Source organism: Cynoglossus semilaevis, chromosome 9, assembly GCF_000523025.1.
Source record: "Cynoglossus semilaevis isolate Cse_v1.0 chromosome 9, Cse_v1.0, whole genome shotgun sequence".
NCBI lineage: Eukaryota > Metazoa > Chordata > Actinopteri > Pleuronectiformes > Cynoglossidae > Cynoglossus > Cynoglossus semilaevis.
Genome location: NC_024315.1, coordinates 14,209,623 through 14,236,109, shown reverse-complemented (window position 1 = coordinate 14,236,109; position 26,487 = coordinate 14,209,623). Strand labels below are relative to the sequence as shown.

The 26,487-nt window shown below is 39.6% G+C and overlaps 1 protein-coding gene and 1 pseudogene across 1 annotated transcript in view; one reads left to right on the top strand and one right to left on the bottom strand.

Moving 5' to 3' along the window:
* LOC103384034 (E3 ubiquitin/ISG15 ligase TRIM25-like) overlaps positions 1–26,487 on the bottom strand; it is a 48,115-nt gene that overhangs the window by 4,635 nt on the left and 16,993 nt on the right. Inside the window, exons 4-6 of the mRNA XM_025058265.1 lie at positions 20,843–20,949; positions 3,511–5,881; positions 3,198–3,297 (exon numbers count right to left, since the gene is read on the bottom strand). Of these exons, the coding sequence (XP_024914033.1) occupies positions 4,108–5,523 (1,416 nt within the window). The 5' untranslated portion in view covers positions 5,524–5,881; positions 20,843–20,949 and the 3' untranslated portion in view covers positions 3,198–3,297; positions 3,511–4,107. The remainder of the gene's footprint in view (positions 1–3,197; positions 3,298–3,510; positions 5,882–20,842; positions 20,950–26,487) is intronic.
* Positions 20,399–22,240, top strand: LOC103384033 (barrier-to-autointegration factor pseudogene; annotated as a pseudogene).

Genomic DNA, 26,487 nt, shown 5'->3' with positions numbered 1-26,487 from the left:
TTCATCTTTAATTTATGGCACAGGTCAAATGTCACGTTTGTGACTTATGGTTTAGTTAGGAAGGAACCACACTGGCAATGTTCTAACTTCCTGCAGATCTTAATTTAACATTTGGAACAGTGCAAAAAAAAAAAGTTTGAGGATGTGGAAACAATTTAGTATTTTTAATGTATTTAAAGAAAAAAATAGAAGTTATTTTCAACAACGTTAAACTGCAGACAGAACAGATGGCTTGTTTCCCAGTCTATGCTACAAGAATAGGGCTAAAAGACACATCAAAACGTGTGATTCTAAATGAATTAATAAAACAAATAAAAAACGGCCCAGGATCACAGGAAACATTAAAAGTCTCATATATCCTCTGTCAGTCGTCACTCTTTTCAATGACACACCACAATATCCATAGCCTTTTTCTAATTCTTAACAACAAAATGGTCTCCACTCATCTCCATGGTAACCAAACACTGTTCTCCTGACAGATCTTATAGTGACGTTTTCAGTTTTTATATAGCACATACATATAAATATATGTATGCATTACTTAAATTTTACATTAGTAGTCTGTCCTTCAGGCTGTCCACCAGTCACTTTTCACCAGTCTACCCATTTGTCTGTCCATTAGTCCACCCTCCAGTCTCTCTTCATTTCTTTATTTCCTCTGTCCGTCAGTCAGTGATCCTACACAGTCACAGTCTCTAGAGATGAGCAGTCAAACAGACTGCGCCTGTCATGTGACAGGTGCTGTCATCACAAACTGATGCTAATGACTCAGGGGTGGAACACAAGTGTGTGTGTTGCGTTTCTGTATCCGTCAGGTTGCTGACTCCGAGCCCTGACAGATGCCCAGTGGCAAAACATCTGATCGCCTCTTCGGCCAAACGCACTGACTGTAGGAACACAACTCACACCATGGTAAAAAGGCGACAAATAATATTTTCTTCTGTTTTTTTCCCTCTGCTGTCAGAATTCAGAGAGTCATTATCACAGCACACAGCACAAACAGCTGCAGCGCGACACCATGATTTATGAGCCGTGACTTTACTGAGGCTTGTAAAAGCCTGTGACTTGTCCTGTATTTCACTGCTGAACTGTGGTTTGACAAACAGGTTCAGGGGGGGTTGCTGTAATACACTGTCAGCAGAGCCGCTCCTCATTTATTATGTGTTTAATTGGAGCGCAGACAGAAAGTCCTGTTTGTAAATCCAGGACATGATCTTCTGCTGATCGTGTCAGCGTACCTGATTGAGTTTAATTAACCCTGTGTACGATGCTATTTACTAAAACCACAAGTATTAAACGGTGTCTTTTCCACCAAGTTAGAGAATGTTAACACATGAATTAACTTTTTTAGGTGATTTACTGGAAAAAGTGTTTTTTTCTGCATTTAGAAGATACTGCAGTCAGGAAGATATTACGTATAAAAATGTTCAAGCCGGAGTTCGATACCTTTCTCCATTATACTGTTCAAGTGAGCACTGCATGTATTATGGTATAGTGAGAAAAAAAGCTGCTTCTGCTTCTCATTTAATTTAAAGATCATCATGACCAGAAATCATATCATATATTTGTATATCTCAACTGAAATATATATATACATATATACACATATATACATATACATATACACATATATATATACATATATACACATATATACATATATACACATATATACATATATACATATATACATATACATATACACATATATATATACATATACACATTGCCCCCTTTGCTTCTACTCCTACACAGGCTCTGACATTACATGTTTTCTCGACATCCAACCCAACAAACCGCTCCGGAGGCGGTTAATTCCATCACATAATTAAAACTAAACAGTAAAATTTTCAACACGTAATTTCTTCCCTGTAGCAATTTATTGTTGAAATGAAATTATGGGCCTGAGAAAATATAACCCCAAAGGTTAACAGTTTCATGTCAATATTTAACACACAATATGGCATTAAGTAAAAGTGATCAATTAAGATCTCATTATTACTGTCTCATAATGTTGGTTACCCTTTAATAAATGAAGTGGCTCAGAATGAATAACAACAAGGGCTCAGTGAGGAGTGAGATGTTCGGTGAGATAATTGAAAGCTATGAAAGCCTTAAGTCAGCTGTACTAATGAATATGAACACACACACACACACACACGTACAGTATTGTTTTTTGTGAGCCCTTCTTCTCATAAACGCTACATTCCCATAGTCCTTTGCTCTCACATTTTCTATTTCTATAGGCAATATACCCTATGTCTTATTTGACAATAATCCTAATCCTAACTCCAAACTAAACACTTAACCTCCAAATACCCCTTCCCTCAGTCGGAGCCTGCAAATTGTCCTGCAAAAGAGTCTGCACAACAACAGTATTTTTGACCCTGATGATAGTCCCAACAAAGCTAGCTACACCCGAAACACACAGGCAGCGATCGCCGCTCTCTTTTATTACTTTTATTTCAAATTTAAAGAGCAAACACACAAGGGGCTCATTAGCCGCACAAGACCGTCCAGTGTAGCTTGATGCTGACAGTTAAGTGCTTCTAATAAATTGTCTTAATTGTACTGTCTGCCCGAGAACTATCTGTAATTAATAGCCTCATAATAAAACATAGGAGTGATGAAAGAAAAACTCATTTGACACTGTTTAACTTAGAAGGGCACAATCTCTGCTGTTATATGGAGAGACAGGCCAGTGAGTGAACTACAAGTCACCGGCTGAATCTGAGCAATCAAATCTTCAGACATGACCCACTTGATCTACTATTTTAAAAAGTTAGAATGAAACCTTTCTGTGTGTTATGACTTTATGAATTTGAAAAAGTGCTGGACCAGGGGTGAGAGAGAGCAGTCCAGCAGCGTCAGTGTCCTTGAATCTCTGTGAACCTAAAGACTCATTTACGAACCCTTTACATAAATAGTTACGTCCCCACATACGTTTACGAACCCTTTACATAAATAGTTACATACTCCCATGCATGCTTTGGTGTGGTTACCAAGCAATGCACTGCACTAACATCTGAATTCTCTCTTTAGATTCCCTGTCTCTCTTATCATCACATTGATTGACATTAGACCACAGAACATCAACATTAGCATGGTTGTGTTGCTCAACCATTGCTCAAAAACCATTACATAGGCTGAGAGATAAAGGCTTAACTGCTCAACAATATCCTTTACAGCTCACCTACCTCCACGATGGAGACTCCACTGTAGAAAAAGGCAGCAAACCTTTAACGAACGGATACACACTGGCTGGCCTTGTCCTCCTTACATCGGTGTCAGCGGCTCCTGTGAGGAGCAGATCAACATAATAGTGAACGTTAGATGAGCCGTTTAACCAGCTGACCCAATTGATGAGCTGAGCTTTATCTGTTACTTTCACTCTTTAGATAGCTTTTAATTTAGCCAGCCACATAGCCATAACATAAAGCTACACTACTTATATCTGATGTATCCCACTTTAATCAAAACGCAAGTTACAGTAGCTGAACGTAAACTTACCTGTTCAAATCCCCCACACACAGCGCTGTCCTTGGTACTCTCAGGTGAAGTGGAGTCAAGTGGTAGAGATTTTTAAACAAGCCACTCAGGCTCCGTACCGTCCGCAGGCAGACTTGAATGCTAAGAGGAGGATGGCCGCGGTACGCTCTTTTTGCAGTCAAACACGAAGCAACTTTCTGCTCTTAAACTGATTCCGTGCACGGTCAGGATGTAACCCCAGAACGTCACTGGCAAACACATTTGTATTTTTCCTGCAGGCCACAATCACGGGTAACATTACAGCCAATCACCGGCGGCAGGATCAGCATATTTAAATATCCAGGACTACTGAAGCATTTCAGTCAGTGCCATGAAAAAACTGGACATAAAAAACTGATCATGAGATGGTGCTGCTCTGAGGTCTGAGCTGGAGATAGAGGTTGTCTCTGGTTTATTTGAACTCCTGCTGACTGACTGCGACTCGGACCAGCCTTTTGTTATTGCAGCTTCACCGATAATATTTTCTCACCCAAAGGTTTAATATCCTTGCACTCCCCATATGCATTGAAAAACGAGATGGAAAAAAAGAACCAAAATGTCCCTGTTTCTACTTTTAACTCAAAGTTTACAAAACTCAGCTGTGGATCCTGGAGAATGATAGATGAACCGAACTCCAGCATGAAGCACCCCACAGAAGGTGGTCTGAACTCTGTGAAGAAGAGCCATGGTGTCAGTGATACCGTAGAAGGCCAGAACACCAGCACTGTGATCCAGGAACACTCCCACTCTGGAGGGTACGCTCCTGAAGAGTTTGGTGCTGACGTTGTTGTAATAGAACGTACAACTGTTTGGGCCACTGTCCAGCGCCCAGGAGTTTTCATTGAATCCAAACCCACACTCAGCTGAGCCTCCTACTCTCTGGATCCCTTTGGAGGAAACTGCTACGCCAACCTTCCTACCTCTCCACTCCACCTCCCAGTAGCAGCGGCCAATCAGACTCTCTGTGCTCAGGACCTGACACCAGTTAGTGAACCTCTCTGGATGATGGGAACAGGTCTGATCCTCAGTCATTACTGTTACTTTTCTGTTCCCATTGGATAAAAACAGACGTGTGTGTGCTGTGTTTGGATCCAGGGCCATTACCTGTGAGTACTTCAAAAACTCAGCTCTGGTCTGAGGTACTGGTTGTGGCACAGCGGACTCCATGTCTTGTACTACGGTTTTCTTCTGATACACGACTCCTGTAATGTCCTGGAATATGTTGAGGCTGGATGACTGTGCTGATGAAACAGTCACGGACACTGAAGGGAAGGAAGGGATCTCCTGCTCAGGTCTCTGCTGTGAAATCCCTGCGTGGTGTGGATAAGGCATCTCAGGGACCTGCTCAGTAACACTGGTCTGACTGTGCTCCACAGGTTTATCCGTTTTTGGCTCTAACACAGTCATGTTTATCTCCTTGTCTTCTTGTCTTGTCTGCTGGATCTCCTGTCCACTCTTCGTTTCAGCTAAAGCTGAGACTGTGTGGTTTTTATATTGCACTGAAGGACTGGGATGACAGGTGCATAACTTGCCAGAGGGACAGAACCTCCTCACATCATCATGTAGAGAGTCCTGAAGATTGCTCTGGAGGTATACTTTCCTGTCAGAACATGATTCACACACAGTTTGGTAGTGTTTGTCACAGTGAGAGGCCAAGCAAAGCAAACAGGACCTGGTAACCACGTGTTTCCTTTGATCGCAGACATCACAAGCCGCTACTTCAGCGGCAGCAGCAGCTTTAGGCCGAGTCCTCTTCAGCTCCTTCACTAAATCGGCCAACATGTTGCTTTTCACAGGTATAGGCCTCTGACTGAAAGTCTTTTCACACTGAGGACAACTGTAGTGGGTCTTCCCATCCTCACAATCCCAGTGGGCTATGATACACTTCATACAGTAACTGTGCCCACAGGGAATAGTTACTGGATCGTTCACCACATCCAGACAAATGAAACAGGACAATATGTCCAACTCAGGTTCAACCTCTTTCTGTGCCATCTATCAATACGAAAATGTATTTTCTGCTTATTTTGTGGTTATTGTTTAGCAGCACAAGTCACTTTCGTCCTCCCTGATCACACCGCCATTATAAGTGGATGTGTTTAAGTATCGATAAGGTCGTTTCACAGCTTAACAATACTTTCTTTTCACATTTCCTTTTTCAGGCATTTTTAATTCCAAGCATATGTTCCTCATATTTTGGCCTTGCTGTATATTTAATTACACGCTTCAAAGGGTTCTGAGGATCTAAAGGATTCATAGGTTACCTTACCTTACATTGTTTGTTTCTTTCCTCCCTTGCTTCCATTGATCCTTGTTGGTTTCATTATTCTTTTTCTCGTTAATTATTTTCCATCTGAGGAATCACAAAAGACAGGGAAATGCATTAAGAAGCACCAAGATTTGTCATATTGCTGTTGTTTGTTTTGGTTAGTATAAAAACTATGACTATTTAGTACAAAAACACAAAGGCAGCCTCATTTGCTGATGCAATATCACTCTTGCAAAGTTAACTGTTGACTATGATGTAGAAAAGTAAAAAACTTGTATGTACTACAGCATAAACTTGTACCTTGTAATACAACTATAATATATGTTTATATTATACTTCAAGTCTGAAGTATTTTTTGTCTCAAAAATGAAGCCACCCTTAACGCAAAACAAGCCTTTTGATTTTGAATTTAGGTAAACTGTCCTCATGCTTTGACAACTGAACAGAAAACAATCATTTAAAGGTGTTTGAAAATTTACACATGAAAACAGGAGTACAGACAAGGACGTTCTGATTCTGTGCCAACAACAGAGGACGAGGACAGACAGGAAGAGGGGGGAAAAACAGGCACTTTGGGGCTGTTGGGAAATGCTTTTATATGAGTTTCTATTCCTGTCTGTGGTCAAAGATACTTAAACTACAAAGACAGATCAAGTGAAAATGTAATAGATAGAAAGTGACACAGATGGGAGGCAGAGATGGATTGTGGGGCAGTGCAGAAAACAAGAGACACATGGAAACCTCACTGGGCTGTCGTGCAACTTAAGTTGAAATCGACAGAATATGTTGAGAAGAAGAAGAAAAGTTTGTGTCTGTTGTTGACAGTGTTAGAGACACAGACGGGAGAGGGGGGAAAACACAAACAGATGCAGGAAGAGGTGAAGGTTAGTGGAGACCTTTTTTTTCTTTTGTTGTTGTTGGTGCTCTGGTGCTGCTTTGGCACTGCTGGAGCTAGATCTGCGAGTGGCACAGAACTGTGCCTCAGATCCACAGGAGCGGAGTGATCGTAGCACAGAGAGGAGAAGATGGATAAATAGTTGCTACTTCATATCCATCCATAAACTGAAGATATTACTGCAGATATGTGAAGGCAGACAGGCAACGCAACACTATTTTGTTTCCCCTTTAGTTTCCAAGGTGGAGGAAAGACCGCAATATTCCTAGTCTATTAAATCGTTGTTTTCATTAGCAAAGGTGGCCACATAGTCAGCTTTGACAGACAGAGATCATTGTCCAATAAATGTCTTCAGGACTGAATTCAATGTCTAAAGTAGGCAACAATACGCCACTCAGAGGCTAAATACCAGGATTTTCCAGTCAATTAGAACTCTTGGATGTCAATCTAGATGTCTATTTCGAAACCTTTTTAGATATTCTGGGTGGTTCCCCATAACAAAAGTATAACTGTTCGTACCTCCGACTACCTCTCACCTCCTCACCCCTAAAATGACTCAATTTTAGGCTTATTTAAAAAAAAAAAGTTGCGAGATGTCGAAGAAGACTGGGCAAAAGTCATTACAGGAGCCGTTAGCATGATTCGTTTGTTTTTGAATTTCAAGTTACGATACGTTCGACGGTAAATGTAAACAAACGCACCCGTTCATTATTCAAGAGTTGTCATTTTTGCATTTCCCATGTTTTGCTCTGAACTAGAGCGCTGCAGATGATGTACATCATGTAACCATTTAAAAGCTGTTCTCAAATTCAACTCCCACACAACGACTGAGAGGAGAAATGGCTGTCCTGATAAACGTCTTGTTTTACTTTCCATTGGGGGAATCTGCCTTTTCATTTTCCGTGTGTGTTTTTTTTCCACTATTACTTTCATGAGTGTGTGACCTCTTTAAAGCTGAAATCCATCTTCTAACCTCACGCACCAACCTCATGGCTTTTGAAAAGTGAAGCTGCAGGCATGTGTGTGTTTTGCTGAATGCTGAGAAGCTCTCTCTCTCTCTCTCTCTCTCTCCCTCCCTCTGTTTTTTAGTTGTACATGCAAACACACTTGATTAAATACCACACTTTTTTGCACGTTGGCCCTTTGCTTTTTCTCGTCCGACTTGTTGGTGCTGTTTTTATGCACACGTCTGATTTTATTGGATGTTTTATGACATTGCTGTTGCTTTTTTTTTGTTTTGTTTTTTTGTTTACAAAGCACTTCGTAACCTGCACACTGGGCCGCCGCCGTTGGAAGGCTAAATTCTCCAGATTTATTCCCACAGACGTTGAAATTGTGCTGCTGCCTTCAAAAGCTTTGATGTTGCAGATTTGCAAACTGTAAATAAACGTTTGCTTACGCACAGTGTTCACACACGCATCCATCAGTCACAACATGCAAAAAAAAAAGGCCTAAAATGAAAGGATACACACAAATACACACACACACAAAACTCCTCAATGCCAACGACCTTATCCCCACGCGCCTGTGTTTGAGAAGACACACGTACACACACTGTCATACACACACTCCCACACACTCACTCGTACTGATAGTGAGCTATTTCCATCTCCACTGCTGGCACAGACCTTTCTGTGGAGGGAGCTGCATATGAATAGACTCACCGCAGTTTGCCCTCCAGCCCTGAGTTTATGAGTTCACACAAAGTGAAGATCCTTCACCTCACCATCGCTGTCGATCTCCTGGAGCCCTGCAGAAAATGCAGTCAACAGAATGCTCTAAACTCTACAATGTTTCTGTTGCCAGGCCCCGTTCAGCCTAACTGTGCAAAGGCCAGGCCTTTCCTTATGACAGACAGCTGTTTCATTTCTTTTAGTGTATTACTTTTTTCAAATAAAGGCCAGAAGATCAATGCCATTCATACTGTGATGGTCAGGGTTAATAAATGGAAGTTAAGAGTGAGCAGCTTCTGAAAATCACTTAACTCCAGATAAATGACACTACACCTATGAGCCTTCACAACTGTGACCTGTGGGGGCTGAGGGGGTGGAGGGGCGATGCATGACCTCGGCCTATTGATAAAGCAGGGAGTAGAATTTGCGTGTGGAAATACTTTGCAATCAAGTTTGCAAACACCTAAAGGACAGGTGCAGGTGATGTAACAATGGCCTCAGGTGACATCATGAGGTGTTCTCTGAGACGTCTGTGTCTGAGCTAATGATATTTGAATTCAATCTTTATCTTAAAACAAACTTTCAGCCACTGCTGTTCTTTTTCTTTTTATATTGTTGTTATGAGTATATTTATAGGCACAGTATTGTTTGTTTTTATAAACTGGGAGGCTAAAGGCTACTGCTGTTCTTTTTTGAATATAAAGTCTCTTGGCAGCTAGTACTGTTATTTATGTTCTCTTCGAAATGATGTTGAACAGTGATCTGAAATATTTGACACTTCCAAAGAGTTTTTATTAAAGTAGTGAATTTATAAGTACATGGCTTTTCTTCTTTTTTTTTCATTTTTATCGTGGTATTGAGAATCGTGGAATTTCACCGGTATTGGTATTGACTACTGAACTTCTTATTGGGACAATAGAAACCAGGGAGTACTATGACAGATACTGTGGTTTATTGGTAGAGGAATAAACACAGTGGATGGACAGAAACTTCCTAAAAACTCAGCCAGTATTACTTCATAATACTTTTTAGAGTCTACGCTCTCTCACACACACACACAGTATAATGGACTGTTCAGTACGTCTTTTTTCCTCCCTGGCTCTCAGTGTCTCTGTGGACTCTCTTTGTCCACTTCACTGTATACATAATTGCTCCGAGTCATTAATAACCCATTAATATTGATGCATGTTATTTAAATGTGTGGGTTAACGACTCGGTGGACCTCATTAAGACTTGATGGGGTCAAACCAGACCTGCGGTCTGACCACCGTGTGCCTGATTACACTTTTAATAGGCGGTGGCTTTGATTTAGGATCCTGTCCTCAGCAGGTACATCTGCAGTGATGGCCCGCCGGGGGGGGGGGGGTGTTTAAAGAAGCACATCCAGAGTTTGCATCTTTATCATGGCCCAATAAGGATTGTCCTATGGATCAGAGTGATCTGATCTGAACAGCAGCCCACAGCATGTCTTTGTGCAGCAGGGCATTAGTGACGTTAGAGCCTCTGCAGTGTGTCAGGTAAACAGCAGCTAAATCGAGAGTGACAGTGGATTAGCCTAGCCCTGTTATCACGACAGCCAATGGTACTGTACAAACAAAGGAGAAAACAGTGTTGTTTCAACGCCCCAAACAGATCGCACGTCTAAACTACTGTGCTCACATTTTCTAATAAAGATTGCTGTTTTAAGGTTAAGTTCAAATATATTTAATAGTAATTATTTAGCTGTCAGTTAAATTCTATTGTGGAAGTCGGATCAATCAAAACAGCTATAAAACTTTAAGAGAAAAGTTTCAAAAGAGAGTTTAAAAAAACAGCAGCATGATTGTGTAACTCAGGTTGTGAGCCTTATTACGTTACATTAATTAATGTACATTCATAAATGTGTTATTTAAAACTTAAGAGAGGAAAAAGGAGAGTATGGTATGGAATTAATATCAATATCTGCAGGTATTCTGGATCACAGATTTGGCATTTTAGATTAATTATTTTAATTTTTTTTTTTTCATAAAAAAATAAAATTACAAATCTCTGCATGCTTTCCCTCGGGGTGCAGGGTGAGGGGGGACAACAGCAGCTGTGCAGTACACAGTCCTCATTTTCAATGTCTAGCTTTGATCTGGATTATGTGTTTAGCTTTGCCTATATTAATAACTGGTTCTGACCAAAAAAAATCTAACTTTTTTGTATTAAAACTGCCCTAAAAAAACGAACCTCCTCCTTTACATAAAGTGTAAGCTTCTACACAGAAAAAAGTAGGAGAAGGAAGCTCCTAAAATAGGCCAGACCCACACACACAGCTGAATATTCTAGCTCTATTGTGAGCCAGCGTCATTAAGGACATGTAGTTCTGACAAACCTTACAGTGGGAGCCATTAGTCTGAACAGGACTGTCAGCAAAGTGACAGCGATCAATATGTATGTGATCACACAGTGACTCAGTATGAAGCCTTTACTTATTACAGGTCGATGAAAACGAAAGCTGTCAACTGGCTGACAGAGGTGGGCTTTCTGAGAGACTGAGCTGTGGGGGCAGGAGATAAAATTAAACACAAACTCACACAAATGCACTTATATGCACCATAGGAGGATGACGCATGAACACAAGTAGTGGACGCTTAAAAGGTCAAGTTACACTGATCTCAATGTAGTCACGCATCCATCAGACCAAGAAGTGTTTTATTATATTATGATATTATTTAATAAAACAAATTACATTAAAGCTGGGTTTTTATTATTTTCGGAGGATGCACTGAAAATCAACATCCTCAGCGCACAAGAAAATCTATGCAGCGCATATAATAAAATTCAACATAAACTGTTGTAGGTATTACATTTATTGACCATTATTTGCCGGTATTTCTGGTGCTGTGCAATTTATATCATTATATTATAAATTTTACCGCACATAATATTTTCTTTTATTCCATAAATCAGCATGGGATCTAAAAAAAAAACTAGTGAAAGTGGAAAGGTGAAAAGAAAAATAGTGAGAACAACAATAGAAGTGAAGAAAGATTATAAGAAAGCCTGAGAATGGCACTGTGTTTCAGATCTGTCTTTACAGTAGGGTTAGCTTAGATTTGTACCATCATTAAGAACAAGAAAGCAATAAAAGAAGCTAAGGTTGCCAAAGGAGTGACTGTGATCACCAAGCAAAGATCTCCGACATTAGAAGAGATGGAAAAGCTGCTACTGATTTGGATCAACAAAAGCAGTTGGCCGGAGACAGTATTTCCAGACAATAATTTGTGAGAAAGTGAAGCGAACCTTGCGCAATCACGACTCCTCAGAGCCAGTAAGGATGACTGAAATTGCCTTTCCTATTTATAGCTTTATTCTTTATTCAGTTGTGTTTATCTTTTTTGTTAGATCTAATTATTTTCATTGGTTTTGGGTATGAACCTGTACACTAAATACTGGGGAAATTATTTCAGTTTTCAAACTTTTCAGTTCACGAATGGCCTTCAGGAACGAGTTGAGTCTCCACTGTACTGTATAATAAAAGTTCTCTAATGTGTTCAGCTGTCACATCAGACGCTGCTCTGTTCATTGCGAACATGTTTATTCACAGATGATCCAGTCCTGCTGCTTGGCTAAGTGGGGCTTAAGAGGTAGTGTTTTGTCAAGGCTGAAGAAAGAGTATTGTTTTCAGTGTTCAGTGGAGGCACACTCTGCTGAATGTGGCCCATGTCCTCTGACACTACATTTAAAAACTTGATGATAATATGGCTTTTATCCATGCACATTAGTCGATGCTGATTGCGACATCAAACAGAAGTGTCATTGTGCTTCGTTTTTCATTCAGTGTGAACTTTTGCTTCGCCAACACAGGCCATTTCAAAACACACAGAGAAAGAGAGAAGTAAACACACACAGCGGTGTGTTGAGCCCTCTTTGATCACTTGTTGATGTCAGTGCTTTTAGCGTCATCATTTACTACACAAACAGAGCCAGGGGATAAAGAGGTTAAAAAAAAAACAAACAAACACTGGATGTGAACCCATCTTTTAGCTCTGTCTGAATCTTTGTCTCTTCCAGCTAAAATGTTTCACAGCAGCAGCCGGATGTTGGTCTCCAAAGTTTTCTGAAGCCAAATCATTTACAACTATGGGCAGTTTAGAGTCAGAGATTAACTTGATCCTCAATCTGCAGGTTTTCAGACAGTGGGAGGAAATTGGAGGACAGAACTACAGGATTTGAACCTGCAGCTCAGGATATTATTACTGTAAGACAAGTGAACTATTTAATCCACTGTGTGGACCTTTCTGGATATTTATATTACACTCATATTTTTATAAGCTCATGTATGTACAACATTAGGCCTTTGATTGTGTTGTCTCCATACGAGTCAGATTACTCTGTCCGTGTAACAACAAGCTGTTCAACGCACTCCTGTGTAATGTTCCTCTGCAAATGCATTATCAGTCGAGTCGCTGTCAGAGGAGTCAACCATGTATGAAAGAGGAATTTGCTGGCGTTTTATCTTAAGATAACCTAAGCTCGGGGAAAATTTATGAAATTGACCGTGGGCCATTTGGTTTTGGTTTGGGCACACATAGAAGTTATATTTGGCTACATATATTTATACTTCACTTCATTTCACCTTCACTTCGTTATTATACAGAAGCATACATATGTTTGTTATTTTTTCCTCTTTTTGATTCACACAAAGCTCGTCCGAATTTTTGTTTACTGTACGCCAGTGGCGTAGTCACTAGTCTGTGAAACAAGCAACGCTCCCAAATTCAAATATAAATTCTACTCTCTAGGATGTAAAAATGAACCGACGACTAAAAGAACGAAACATGATCTGTAGAGTGACGTGAAAATAGAAATAGAACATCTAGAACAGTTCTCTCCAGTATGTTGATCCATTATGTACTGCTTATCCCTCTGCACACTCACAAACGGACCCTGGAGCCAATCCCAGCAGTCAGCAGGTCTCCAGTAAATATACAAAGAGAAATGGTCAATATCATCAAGCTAACAGCACACAGCAGGCTGCAGTTTGTCTCAAGACCTGTCTCACAAAGTTGGACAGCCAAAGAAAATGCATTTGCTGCAAATATATTCTTCTGCTTCTTAACCGCTTCATCCAATCATCTTGCAGAAGACCAGCTTCCACACCACACTCCCTTGATTCCTGTGAAGCCTGGCTGTTTACTACTAACTAGGAAACATAATTTGCCATATTTGTCCAATCAGCATCCAGTCCTCGCAAAAATGCTATCCATGTTTCCCTACTGGAGCTGAGCTTCAACAGAGTTTAATAAGTTCTACCTGAGGGTACAAGCAGAAATCCAATCGGAGGACGATCTCCGATAAACAGCTGATTTTATATGAACCAGTACCATGTAGTTGATCAGGTTAGAGACAGAGCAGCAGCAGAAGTTATTTGAAACAAGGGCTGTGGATTCTGAGGAGGAGGAGAGGTTGGGAGGGTCGAGGGGGCTTTCTATATACAAGGGGCAATGCAAATAAGGTCTCAGAACCAGTGGTGTACAGTAAGAGCACTAACCACTTCACTACCATGCAGCAACTGCACTCGATTCTACTTTATATTTTCCATTGAATGAAGGAACAATATGATCCTATACATGTAGCATCCTTTACGAGTGTGTGATATTTACTGAGGAAGGAAAATGTTTTAAAACTGAAGTACCTTCTCCAGCCATGGGCCACACACTCATATACTCTGAATGGCAGCTCTGAAGGACAGCGTCCTCTCAGGATTGTCTGCTGAGAACTTGATCTGTATTCGTGGACCTTTTACTCCATACACTACACTTTTTTGTGCTTTTCACCATTTTTAAAATACACCAAAGAATCTCTACATAGTCGTTGTTTCTGGAGTGGATTCTCAGAGCTGAAGGAGGATGAAGTGAAATGGAGTCTGTGACCTTTGGCCCCTTTGTTCAATCCAGTCTTAATAACAGAACATGTGCAAAAAGACGGCAGGGGTTTTGTATTAATACAAAGGCAGTTCAACGCTTGTGGCGTGTGTGTGTGTGTGTGTGTGTGTGTGCATGCTCTCCTCCATTATTGTTGTAGTTAGGCCAAATAGAGCTGTGTTTCACATCCCACACACGACACAGTGATCAGTCAACAGGTCAATGTGACTACAAGTGAAATCTGAATCTACGGAGAGTCTCCTTACGCATGCACAAATACTGTTCGTGTGGAAACATGAATTCTTCAGTAAAAGCTGGAGAACGTATCTTCCTTACATCAAAGAAAATCAATTTGACGAAGGTCACGAAGTTCAACTTCAGATTTAAAGAAACACATTACCGGGATGATTTCATTCTATTAATAATATTTATTTATGTGTTATTACTTTCACATTAAAATAAACAGTGTGGTGAATAAATCAAACTATATTCACAGTTGTACATATTCTGCAATGGGCTTGAGTATGACAAGGTCTAAAAGTACACTTAACTTGTATTGTTTCAACCGTTTTTTTAAACCAAAATAACAGGTTTTAAAGTGGTAAGGCACGAGCTGTATCCTAATACAGTTCACCAAGTCACAACATGTGCTGTAGCAGCACAGACACGTACACGTACATTCAATAAAATGTTTACATTTGAAATTATGTGGGGGTTTTTTAGACTCAATAAAAACAAAAATGATTTCATGTATGTTCGTTCAACAAAATATGTAAATAGTTACGTGTTAAAAAGGAATACGTTCTGAGTATCAAAAAATCTAAATCTATTAATTATCATTTTAATTTGTTGCATATAAATAAATAGTTATTATAAAATATTAATTAAGACAACTTAAAAAACAAAGTTGGATCCCACATTCAAAAGTCATTTACATGTAAAAATATTCTGGTTTATTGTATTAAATTATTCACATTAAGTAATAAGAATTGTTTTTATTTATTTTTAATTTAAGAAGAGGTTTGCTTCACCTTCAGAAACTGGCTTACATACGGTTAATTATTTCCGGTCAAACTAAATGATTGGTATATTATTAGTGGGACAGATTACCTCATTATTTGAGCTAATGTTTCAATTGTTTAAGTGTATTTAAACAGCTAAACCTCTTCTATCTCCCTCTACCTCCTAGAAAGCCACCTCTGGTCTAATCTCACCTCAGTTAAAACCAGCAGAGCGGCTGCTGTCGCTTGTGTTTTCCAATCCAAACACTGAAAACTCATATGATGAAATTATTGAGGACCCGTAGATACGATCTATGAGAGGAGGTGAAGGAGGGGAAGGGAACAACATCCATCTGCCTTAATTTTAGCGGACTAACAGTGATGGACACACACATAGAGACATATACAGTATACAGCCAACACAGCAGGACAAATGTCCAAAACACTCAATGTTTGGAAATGTCTACCATGTTTTCCCCTGTAATAACTGACAGACACAACAGCTTTGGCAGCAGCGGTGGTTGTGGCATTGATGCAATTTTGTGTAACTCTGGCAACAGAGCATGTGAAGGCTCTGTGAGCGAGGATGAACAGCCTCTATCCTGCTGTACATGGAAGATGAAAATTGTGAGTGGCTGCACACGTGGCACCATGACAGAAAAAAAAATATACTGTTAAATCATGTCGAATGTCTCCACCACAGCAACGAGCAGTATGAGGAGAGCATATTGGCATTCATGACAATACCTGCTGTCTACTGTCTAAGACTAAACCTTGTCTCTCAAAGACCTCTTAAGTTAAAGTGCCTTGTTGTCAAAGTTAACTTTACCAACCGCCATATGACTACCATCAGTGGCCTCTACAGTTATACTGCTGCCTTCAGGGGTCTTCAGTGCAGCCTATCTCCTTGTCCTCCTTCATAAATCTTTGGTCCGTTTTCCTCTTGTCCATCTCAGCATCTCCTCACCTCCTTCTGCAGCCCGGCCGCAGAGCCACTGTGTCCAGACCAAACATGAGTTCTTGGACCCTTGAGGTTCTTTTTGTTGTTGTTTTCACCTTCATACAACATGGACCACGCAGCTGTCTGACTTCGTCTGTCCACCTTGCTATTACCATAGAAAGGTTCATGGACCTAATTCTTCATGTAGTGCCATGAGGACTCCCATTTAGCACCACAATTAGGTTTCCCAATATATACGTTCCTGGCCTCAACAATGCTGCTCCTGACCCCCTCTGATCTCCTCCACCAACATTCTCAGCACAAACAATTCCTCCTTGTTTCTATTTTCATGGCAAGAAACTCAAACTGCTTCCTAATGAGCTTAACCTCTTGACTCCTCCTCGCTTTAACAACTGGTTCCCTGGTCCTTTGTTTAATGGCCTTAAGGTCAAACATCAGATTGTTTGAAACTTTTTTGGACATATTTTACCTTCAACAGGTTGAAGGTATGTGAGAAAGTCCTTAAAGATTTCAGTTGTAGAAGCAGACCATGTAAACACAATCAACGTGTCACGAGGCATAAGTCAAAGCTTTTTTTAAATGAGCACATATAGATATTTGGCAGGAACAGCCGAGTCTGACTGACACCTACACAGCCGCCATAAAGAAGCAGTGAATAGAGCAGAAGTTCAAGGAGGGACGACTGTTTGCACAAATCCGATTTGGAAATCACAAATGTTTCTGGCTGCTCCCTTCTTCAGGGGGATTTGGAAATCACAAATGTTTCTGGCTCTCCCTTCAGCAGAGCCAATATTGTGCTGATCTGCCTTGGCACAGTGAGATCGCCTTTAATGATGTAAACACAACATTTGAAGCAAAACACTGCAGTGAACCACAGAGGAGCTCATACTTCATGTGGACAATGTTTTTGTGACTGGAAAATGTCAAATCTGTTGAAAAGTTATTATAAGCTTGACAAATGTTGTCGGGATTATTATAAGATCGCAACCACATCTTATCTCATGAGGTCATGTGACCTCAGTCTGATGAGGGCTGAGTATGGATGGACGACAAATCGAGTTTTCACAAATTAAAATTTAATTTAAAATAAGCAGCCTTGCTACCTTATGTTAGCAATTTTTAAGGAAAAACTTTTTTTTATTATCTTCCTATAATAAAAACATTAAATATATCTTCACCCATATAAGGTGGACACTTTATATACGTAAATACTATATGTTGTGGTACTGATTCAATTCTTACAGTATCTGGTCACTGTTACACACTATAGAATTGTATTTATATTTTTTATTTGTTTTTATTTTAATTGCTCATGATTTACTTATTGGGATTGTTTTTATTTTAATTGCTCATGATTTTCTTATAGTACCCCTGATATAGGACTTTCATGTTTGAACATGAATCAGAGGGGAAGGCTTTCATATAAGACATTATAATTAACTGTGTTGCACTTTTTATTTAATATATGGATCATTTTCCTTGACACAATAGGATCTAGCAAATCACCTTATTTTCTATACTATTTTTTTTCTATATCTTTAGACCTTTGCTACAACAACAAGCCTCAGTTCCCTTCAGCAAAGATGCTCTTAACAGATTACATTGCATTCTCACAAATGACAGGATCTAGCACCACACACAGATGAGAAAGGATGAAAAAGGGGAGAAGAAAAAAGTATTCTCGGTTGTAACAAAAATCCGTTCACAGTCATTAATGTTCTTATTTACTTCAGCCAAATCTTCTGGATTTAAGAATTGCATTGACATGACATTGACAAAGAGACTGGATATTAAGTCTCAGAGGCAGTGTTTTTACAAAAAAGATATCTCTGAATTTCAACAAGCTGTGAGAAGGATAATGCAGGGCTGCGTTATCAGCCATCATTTCTTTATCTGGATGATGATCAGAGCCATTTCTGTTATTCTGAACCAGATGTCACTGTGGTGAGCAGACTCTAATGCTGCTTCTATGACACCAAGTACATTAGACATTCGGGGTTTATTACAAGACTGCAACCACATCTTATCTCCTGAGGTCATGTGACCTTGATCTATAAAGACATCTACAGGATGTGGTGAATCACCTTATATAGAACCACAGCGAGGTGCTTGTGTCACCGTGCGCGTAACTGTGTGGACGTGTATGCGGTACAGACAGAGGCTAAAAGCTGCTGCTGACACATATGTAACCTTTCCTTTTGCACATCCACCTCGTCTCTTACGCAGTTTCTGTTGTGAGGGTCATAATTCTTTGAGACTCATCCGAAGGTTCAACACAAAAGTTCAACACTTAGTATTGATTTTTTTTCCTTCTTCAAACCATTGCTGTACTGGAATAAAATAAAAGTTGCAGCACTTATGATGACAGGTTTTTTAAAACCTGGATATATCCAGTCAAACACACACACTGTGTTCTCTGTGCGCTTAACATGGACATAATGATGAAATCCTACTGTTACAAATATATTCCTAATCTTGATGATTACCTTAACTGTAATCTGACTCTTATCCCAACTCCACACTAAATCTTGAATGTTAAATTACCCTCTTACTTAGGGAAGATTAGAGTCTTAGAGGTTAAGAAATTATAGTGAGATTATATTTCTATTATTTCTACTATAAAACTATCTATTAAACTATCTATCTATCCATCTATCTCTCTATCTCTCAAAACACATCATAAAAGTTATAACTGCCGGTTTATGAGAAGTAGATTTATGCAACATTCCTCAAGTCTCTGCAAACTGGTAACCTGTCGGGGTCATTCTGTTCTGTCCATCACAGGGTAACACTGGGAGAAACAACCATTCACACTCACATTCTATGGTTAGTTTGGAGTGAATATCTGATGATTAGATTAAAAGTTGATCTGAATAATAATAATGATGATTAGATTAAAAGTTGATCTGAAGTTGCGGTGTATGTTAGTACAGAAAAACATTTTCTCAAAGTAATAATCAACATGGATTAACAAATCCATGTTTAGAACTTAAACAAACAGGTCATTTTTGTGCTGCTGTAAATCCATATCAGATCTTCATGTTTATTTTTGAGCACCATTTCTCTGATATGTAAGGAGTGCTCATTTGTGAACAGGGCCTGATAATACTCGGCTCTTGCAGGAAAGTAATTGGCTTCACAAGGTGAGTCTTTTGTTAAGGGTAGAAAATCACATTTTATTCCCATCCCTGTCGTGTTGACAGTTAAGAGACACAATGGCTCCGAAGGCATATCCACAGACACAGCAGCGTGTGAGGCGACATGCTGAGGGTGGTAAATAATATTTCTCACACTAAGCTGCCTTAATAAGAGCTGTCATAAAGTGCTGGCTTGGATTTCAAACCCCTGGCTTCTGACTAATGGTTTTCTGAGTGCATCTAACTCCCCAAGTCACAAAAGAAAATGCTTGAATATTTCCCTTTTTAATGCTCAGAATCTGCCACCAGTGCACAAGCACTGGTCGATAAATCAATTCTCTACTGTAGCCGGGGTGGGCAACAGAGTTAGAACAATAAAATTCTGTTGAAGCATTGCAATACAGAGATTGATTTGAATCTGGTGTCCTTCTTTTAATCAATCACCTTTCACTTATTCCACTTTCTATAGTCCCTCAGACAGTCTGCGATGAGGTCAGAGTGAAAACCACTTCAGCCCCCTTTGTTTAACAAACAGCCAGAAAACAGTAGCAAATGATTCAAGTGTTCAAGCCCTTGCAAAGTTGGCAATATGGGATTTTCAGTGCAAATCACCAAACCGCTTCATCCTGAAAATAAAAATGCAAACTCAAGATAAATCCCCCCCCCCACAATGCAAAAGAAATTAAAGATGGATTCATTTTTTGGGATGGATTTGACCTCCCGGAGACCAAACAGTTGGAATCAGTAGGAAGATCTATGCCTGTCTGGACCAGGACTCAAACAAGTAATCTTCTGATCCCATTCCCAGTCCAAAACCGCACAGCCATGTGCTGCCCAAACACTAACTCAAATAGACTTGCCAGAACAGAAAGACACTTCAGCCACCTTTGATCAGAGTTAAGAAATGTCGTCTTTGACATTCCTTGCACAGCTGCCATCTCTCGGGCTTATACAACCAGGAAGTTAAAAGTTAACATTTGTTAAGTCACACTTGCACTTGAAAGACTTCAAAGACTCAAAAGGCTTAGAAACCCTGGTTTGATGACATTTCCAGGCGTTTACTACCAAGGAAACAAACAATCAAAAAACAAACAACTTTTAAACAGATCATCCACGTTATGTGTGGTTGGTGATTTCAAGACTTCAAGACCCGAAGGCTAGGCTAATGCTACTTTTAGATTAAGTGCACAGCAGCAAAAACAACGGTTTAACAGCGACAGTTTAGTGCGAGATCTGTGATCACAGTAAGTACTGCATATTCTTTTTATAGAAGGTGTCAGCAGTTAAAAAAAAGAGCTATGTGAAGGGAATTATTTTGCAAGAAATGTTGTGTAAGAATTTTCTATACACCCTTTAAAGTAATAAGTAGTCATTTCAAATGACCCTGGGACGATCAACAAATGTGTTATTCGCACGATAAATGAAAATCGATCATTTTCCTGTCATTGGTTTACTGTCATGTGCATGCGTGTTTTTTTTTATCTTACCTCCAAACTGATGGATGACAAGAGGAGTTCACTCTGTGTCCGTAGCAGAATAAGCACAGTAAACCATCTTGTCAGTCATCCACTCTTTGTGGTGGGAGGTGAGGTCGCTAGAATGCACACAGAGCAACACAGACAAGTCAGTATGCCGAATATGATCGAAAGTGGGGGCCACAAAAAAAAAAGCAACACAACAAACTTGCATGTCCACCTAAAACAGAATTACCAAGACAGTTTTCCCATCTGGGGAAAAACAACTTTGTTTGACTGACAAATTAAATAAAAGTGGAAGAGCACAAAATGGTGCGTGGTCACAGAAAGAGTAGTTCCCCAACTCATGACAGCCCAAAAATATATATATGAGAATCATAAAATACATTAATGACAAATAAAATGTACTGCATCTGAAAGGGTGCACTCGCGTTATGATGATATATTATCATTACATTAATAGTACATTTGGTCTCGAAATAATGTTGACAATATTATGGTTCATCAGCAATAATTTGTGGTACAATATATCATCAAGCAAAGCTGTTAACATCACAAGCCTAATTTCGACATGGACTTGAGCCATTATTCTAACATTACCAGTAGTAAAGTTATTTCCCTGACATTGACACAGTTTATTCTTTAACTATTTTATCAATCTCATCGGGAATATTAGACTAAAAACTTGTTTTTTGGTTTGTGGCTGCCTTCAGAACCGTCATGTCCTCAACATCCCAAAAACACAGAAACTTTGTGGCTGAGCCAATGGGTGAGAAACCTGTGATGGCTCTGGCAGGCATCGGAGACGTTCTGGGCAAAAGACTGGAGGACAAAGGCTTTGACAAGGCATATGTGGTCCTGGGTCAGTTTCTGGTCCTAAAGAAAGATGAAGAGCTGTTCAACGACTGGATGAAGGAAACCTGTGGGGCCAATACCAAGCAACGAGGGGACTGCTTCGTTTGTCTGAAAGAATGGTCAGACACCTTTGTATAAAGCATCCCATCGTTCTCTGCCTCTCTCCAAACTGCAGCACACAAACCCTGCACACGCTGAGCATTACAGAGTGAAACTGTACTGACAACAAGAGTATTTCCTTAAACCCATGTGCCTCCTCATGGTCTCTCACATAATTGCAAATTTTGTTACGACAGCTGTTGCACATCAAAATAATAGGGTTGCAAATTTGGGTTGTAAATTTGAGTTTAGTAAAAGAAATAACACTGATGTTCCAAACCTACACTTCTTCTCTAATCGTCAGTAGTTTGATCTCCATCATGTTTCATTTACTTAAAGGTCAATGTGAGCTTTTTAATAAATACCATTTAGTAAACATCAAATATAAGACAACACTGTCCAGACCGGTCTGAAGATGGATATATATGTATGAATAAAGGTGTTGACAAAACCAATCCAACCACTGTCAGAGATGTGTCAGTCTTTCAGTGTTTACATTACTATCCTAGCAAAGCAACTGTAACATGATAAAGACATAAAGCCCTCACGATTTGAACACGATTGTATGCAAACCAAACTCATACTTTAATTGCATAATCTGATCCAGTGTCAGTATCACAGCTGAGACTCACGGTCTATATTTATATGGGTTTCTCAATGTATGCAAGCTTGTAAATGTAGTTGATTCAGTCAAACAGACTGTAACATCTACAACGGAGGCACCGACACCTCAGTGAAGAACATTCTAAAAACATTTTACTATTATTTCTAATAATGGGATATTGTTCAGTTGGTGTTTTTCCAGTGCACCAGTTATTCAAGTACCTTAAAAGTAGTTCAACCATTTTACACAGTAATACCTTTGGTTGATCTAATCACTAGTTTGTTATTTGGGTTCCAATGTTGATAGGGAATCAGAATTTATTAACCCGGGCAAACCCATGACCATGGTGACCCACCTACTGGACAGGGTTAAAAATAAAAACATTTTCAGAAAATAAGAAAAGTTCTTTTCTGTTGCAAATGGTTGACTGATCGAATGATCCAGTTGAGTTTAACAACATGTCTGACATCAGTCAAACCAGGCTCTCTCTAATGTCCTGGTTTAAACACATTATTTTACTACGTACTGCAGAATTTCCCGTCCGGAAATAGAAGGAATCCATATCATGAAATGCAATTTACAGTTGATACAGTGGACATCAAGACTTTTACATCCACTCTTTGATAGCTGGAGAAGAGAGTTGGGGATCAGTCTCCACTTTATTCTCAGAGTGACCTCCTCTGACAAGCACAGCGACCCTGTCACACGCTTTCACAGCTTTCAGACCAGGGGCAGTAAATATTTAATGAGGGTCCCAGTGGGCCCAGTCCTGACTGCACCTCCAATACCTCCCTCGTCTGCTGCCTGTGAAGAAGTATGTTCTTTACTTGTTCTATTTTGTCAAAGAGAAAACTGTTTGGTCGTAAAGAAAATCTCAAGTTCAAGGCTGAGTGAAAGAAACCAGTTTTTGGGTTAGTGATAAAAATATCAAACATAGCTAAACTAGTGCAGAACTGCTGTGTTATTATTGTCATCTGTTGAGAGAAATGTTGAATATAATACTAACTTCAGTTACACCATAGACGAGCAGCATTTTTAACCTGTGAGGGCACAGGAGCTGGTGATACACAGTGTCCAAATAACAGCGTGATATTATGAAAAAAGAATTTGCACTTGGGTGTTGGGCTGCATGATTAATTGAAATTAGATTTTAATTATGATTTTTTATTGTGGCCATATTCAAGCAATCCTAATAGTGTGTGTAAAACCTCTTTATATCAGGAAGTAAAACATTTTCTCTATCTACTCTGTAAGAGGTTTCAAAGTCAACAACTCCTTCATTTTCCTAAACAAAAAACTCTCTCTCACTGCCAGAAAAGCACAAACCATATACATTACACCAGGCTGATCTCCTGCTAAGCAGTTAATAACACTAATAGTGAAAACTGAGATTGTTTCTAGGATTCTTTGTGAATTATGGGATATGAATGGGCCAAAGCTGGAAACCACTGGATATTTAATGCTCAGAAGAAGAGCCACACATATTTTGTCAGAAGTTATTAAAGTGTCAAAGGCTAAAACACCTGAGCGATGACTTTGATCTGCAGGTTGTTAAAAGAAAAGTCACATTTTTCCTGATCTTTCTGAAAAAGCCCAGACAGATTCACCATTTTGTCCCTGACAGATGACCTCAGGCTTCATCTCTCTATCGTTCAAACTCTCTGCTGATATTGACGTAAGTTTTTCATTGCATTTATTGTTTAACTGTTTTTAGACAGCTCTTGGCCTGAGAGCACTTTGTAAAGTGGTTGCTGCGAAAACTGCAGGTTTGACATTTGCACCAGGGACCCAAATATATTTATTTCAATTTTCCAACTGAAGTCACAGCCAGTCGTACGGACAATTCACTGAAACGGTGAAAGAAGAAGCTGCAAAATATAGCTGACAAAATCAAGAGTTACTTTGTGCACTCCCTGATCATTTCAGAATCATCCGTCAGTTTCCCCTCATCAATAATGAGGGGAAGTTAACGGGAAATGGACACATTTCTCACCTAATTTTATTGATATGTGTAAATTTCCAATTTCAGAAAGTGTTTTGATTTTGAGTGAGTTTGCTTTACCTTTTCATTAACACACAGTGGGAAAGACTGCATGTGTGACTGACATGTCGATATCCAATCAGAACAGGTGATTGCACTTGTTTCATATGAATCTTTGTTCTTATTGCTTCAAACTAATGTATTTTTTCTCCTGGAACAACCATAGACATTAAGAAAAATTGCCACACATGCCAATTACTGATGGCTCCATCTGCACTCATAAACTGAGAGAAAAAACTATTTTGAATTATCTGATAAAACAGGGTGTCATCATCGTTTTTCTTGATCATATAAAACACAAAGCTTTTTATGCTCTTGGGCTTCACACCCAATTAATTTAAAATAAAATAAAATAAACACAGACTCAAATGTAGGGATGTCAAGACAGCATTATGTTGTTCTCCGTTCAAGTCTCTAAATGTGCTAATCACTGAGAATTAAAGTGTGGTTTCCCTCTACCCGACATACACTTGAATCATTTGGATTAGACAGACGCCACAGACTCCTGCACAAATAATCCCCTTAAACCCGACTAAAATCATTCTGACCTGTGTCTTCCTGTGGGACAGAATTAAAGCACAAAGCTCTGAGAACAATTTGCTGAAGCACTATTGCAGCAGTTACAATGTATACATGGACAGGTACAAGTAAACAAGTACACATCCAGTGACATTTGGAATTTGTTCGTCCTATTATGTACCAGTCACAGCTATGCCAGATACAGACTTTGTCAAATTTTATCTCTTCATGTGAAGCAATTAGTGGAGACGAATCATTTTAGTCACCGAGTGACATAATGTCACCCTAGTGGAAATTATTGTTCATTACCGCATGAATAAAGGGGAATATGCTGTAATCATGTGCTCAAGTAACTAACGCAAAATACGGTAAAACGGGACAACGTGCATCCCATTTCCAGCTCAACGGGAGACTAAATAGGGAGATTCAGTTTTTCAAGGGACGGTTGGCAACCCTAATAACGTAGCAGTCATTGTAGTAATAGTAAACGCAAAGTGGAAAATACACATGATACAGTTTTGCACAAGCCTAGTTTGTATCATGCTTTCACGCTCAGAAAGTGACATTCGGCCAATTGGAAGCAGCCCTCTCCACATGGGCCAAGCAGGCCCAGCGTTTAGCCAATCAGATGACATCCAGCTATGCTAATGTTCCTGCTGGAGCAGTAGTCAGAGGAGTACAGGGAACGTCAGAGGCTAGAGAGCAGTGAGGTTGTTGCAACATCTAGAGGTAACGCCACCGACCTCCATCACCACCTGTTGCACCATCATAGAGCACGAGCAATTTAAGGCCAGTCAATGTAGAGCGCAAACGCCGAGCAGCAGTAAAGAAACGATGATCCACAGGACGCCAACATTCAGCCCAAGGAGCGGGCTCAGAGAAGCTCATTAACGTGAAGGTTTCCTGCTGTACTCTTATCAGTCCATCGTCTCTGGAGAAGGGAACAGTGAAACCGAATCCAACCAACCATCTGCCAACGTGAGGAGCCTCATCCACTGTGTAATCCCTGTATCCACAACCCATTTTAATATTGTTTGTTACCACAGAGAGCTTTTTTTTCTGCAGCAGCTGCAGAACAACAGACAGCGGGATAAAACTGAATGAAATAGATGAAGCACCAAGAGAGTGTGAGGTTGTTCAACTTCTCACTGCCACCAAACACGAGCAGGTCTCAGTAGGTTCAGCACGGTTCAAAAATAAAATCTTGAATTCAGAATTTTCAGGCCAAAAGCCAGCAGCCAAACCATGAAATTCCTGCTTTACTTATTCGATAAGATTCTCAAGGATGAAAGACTAACCAACAAAAACAAATGAAAAGTAAAGTAGGTAAAGTTAACAGGAGGAAAGAGCGTTATTACGAACAGATGAAGTTGATACAAAACAGAGAGGACGGAGGATAGAGGACGTGGACAGTACATATTACATTTTTAAAATACAGCGATACGGGTGTGTAACATGCAACACACATTTATTGGATATAATTTGCATTAGTCTTGATTAGTACAGTACAGCATAATGTAAGTACTTAAATTAATTAAT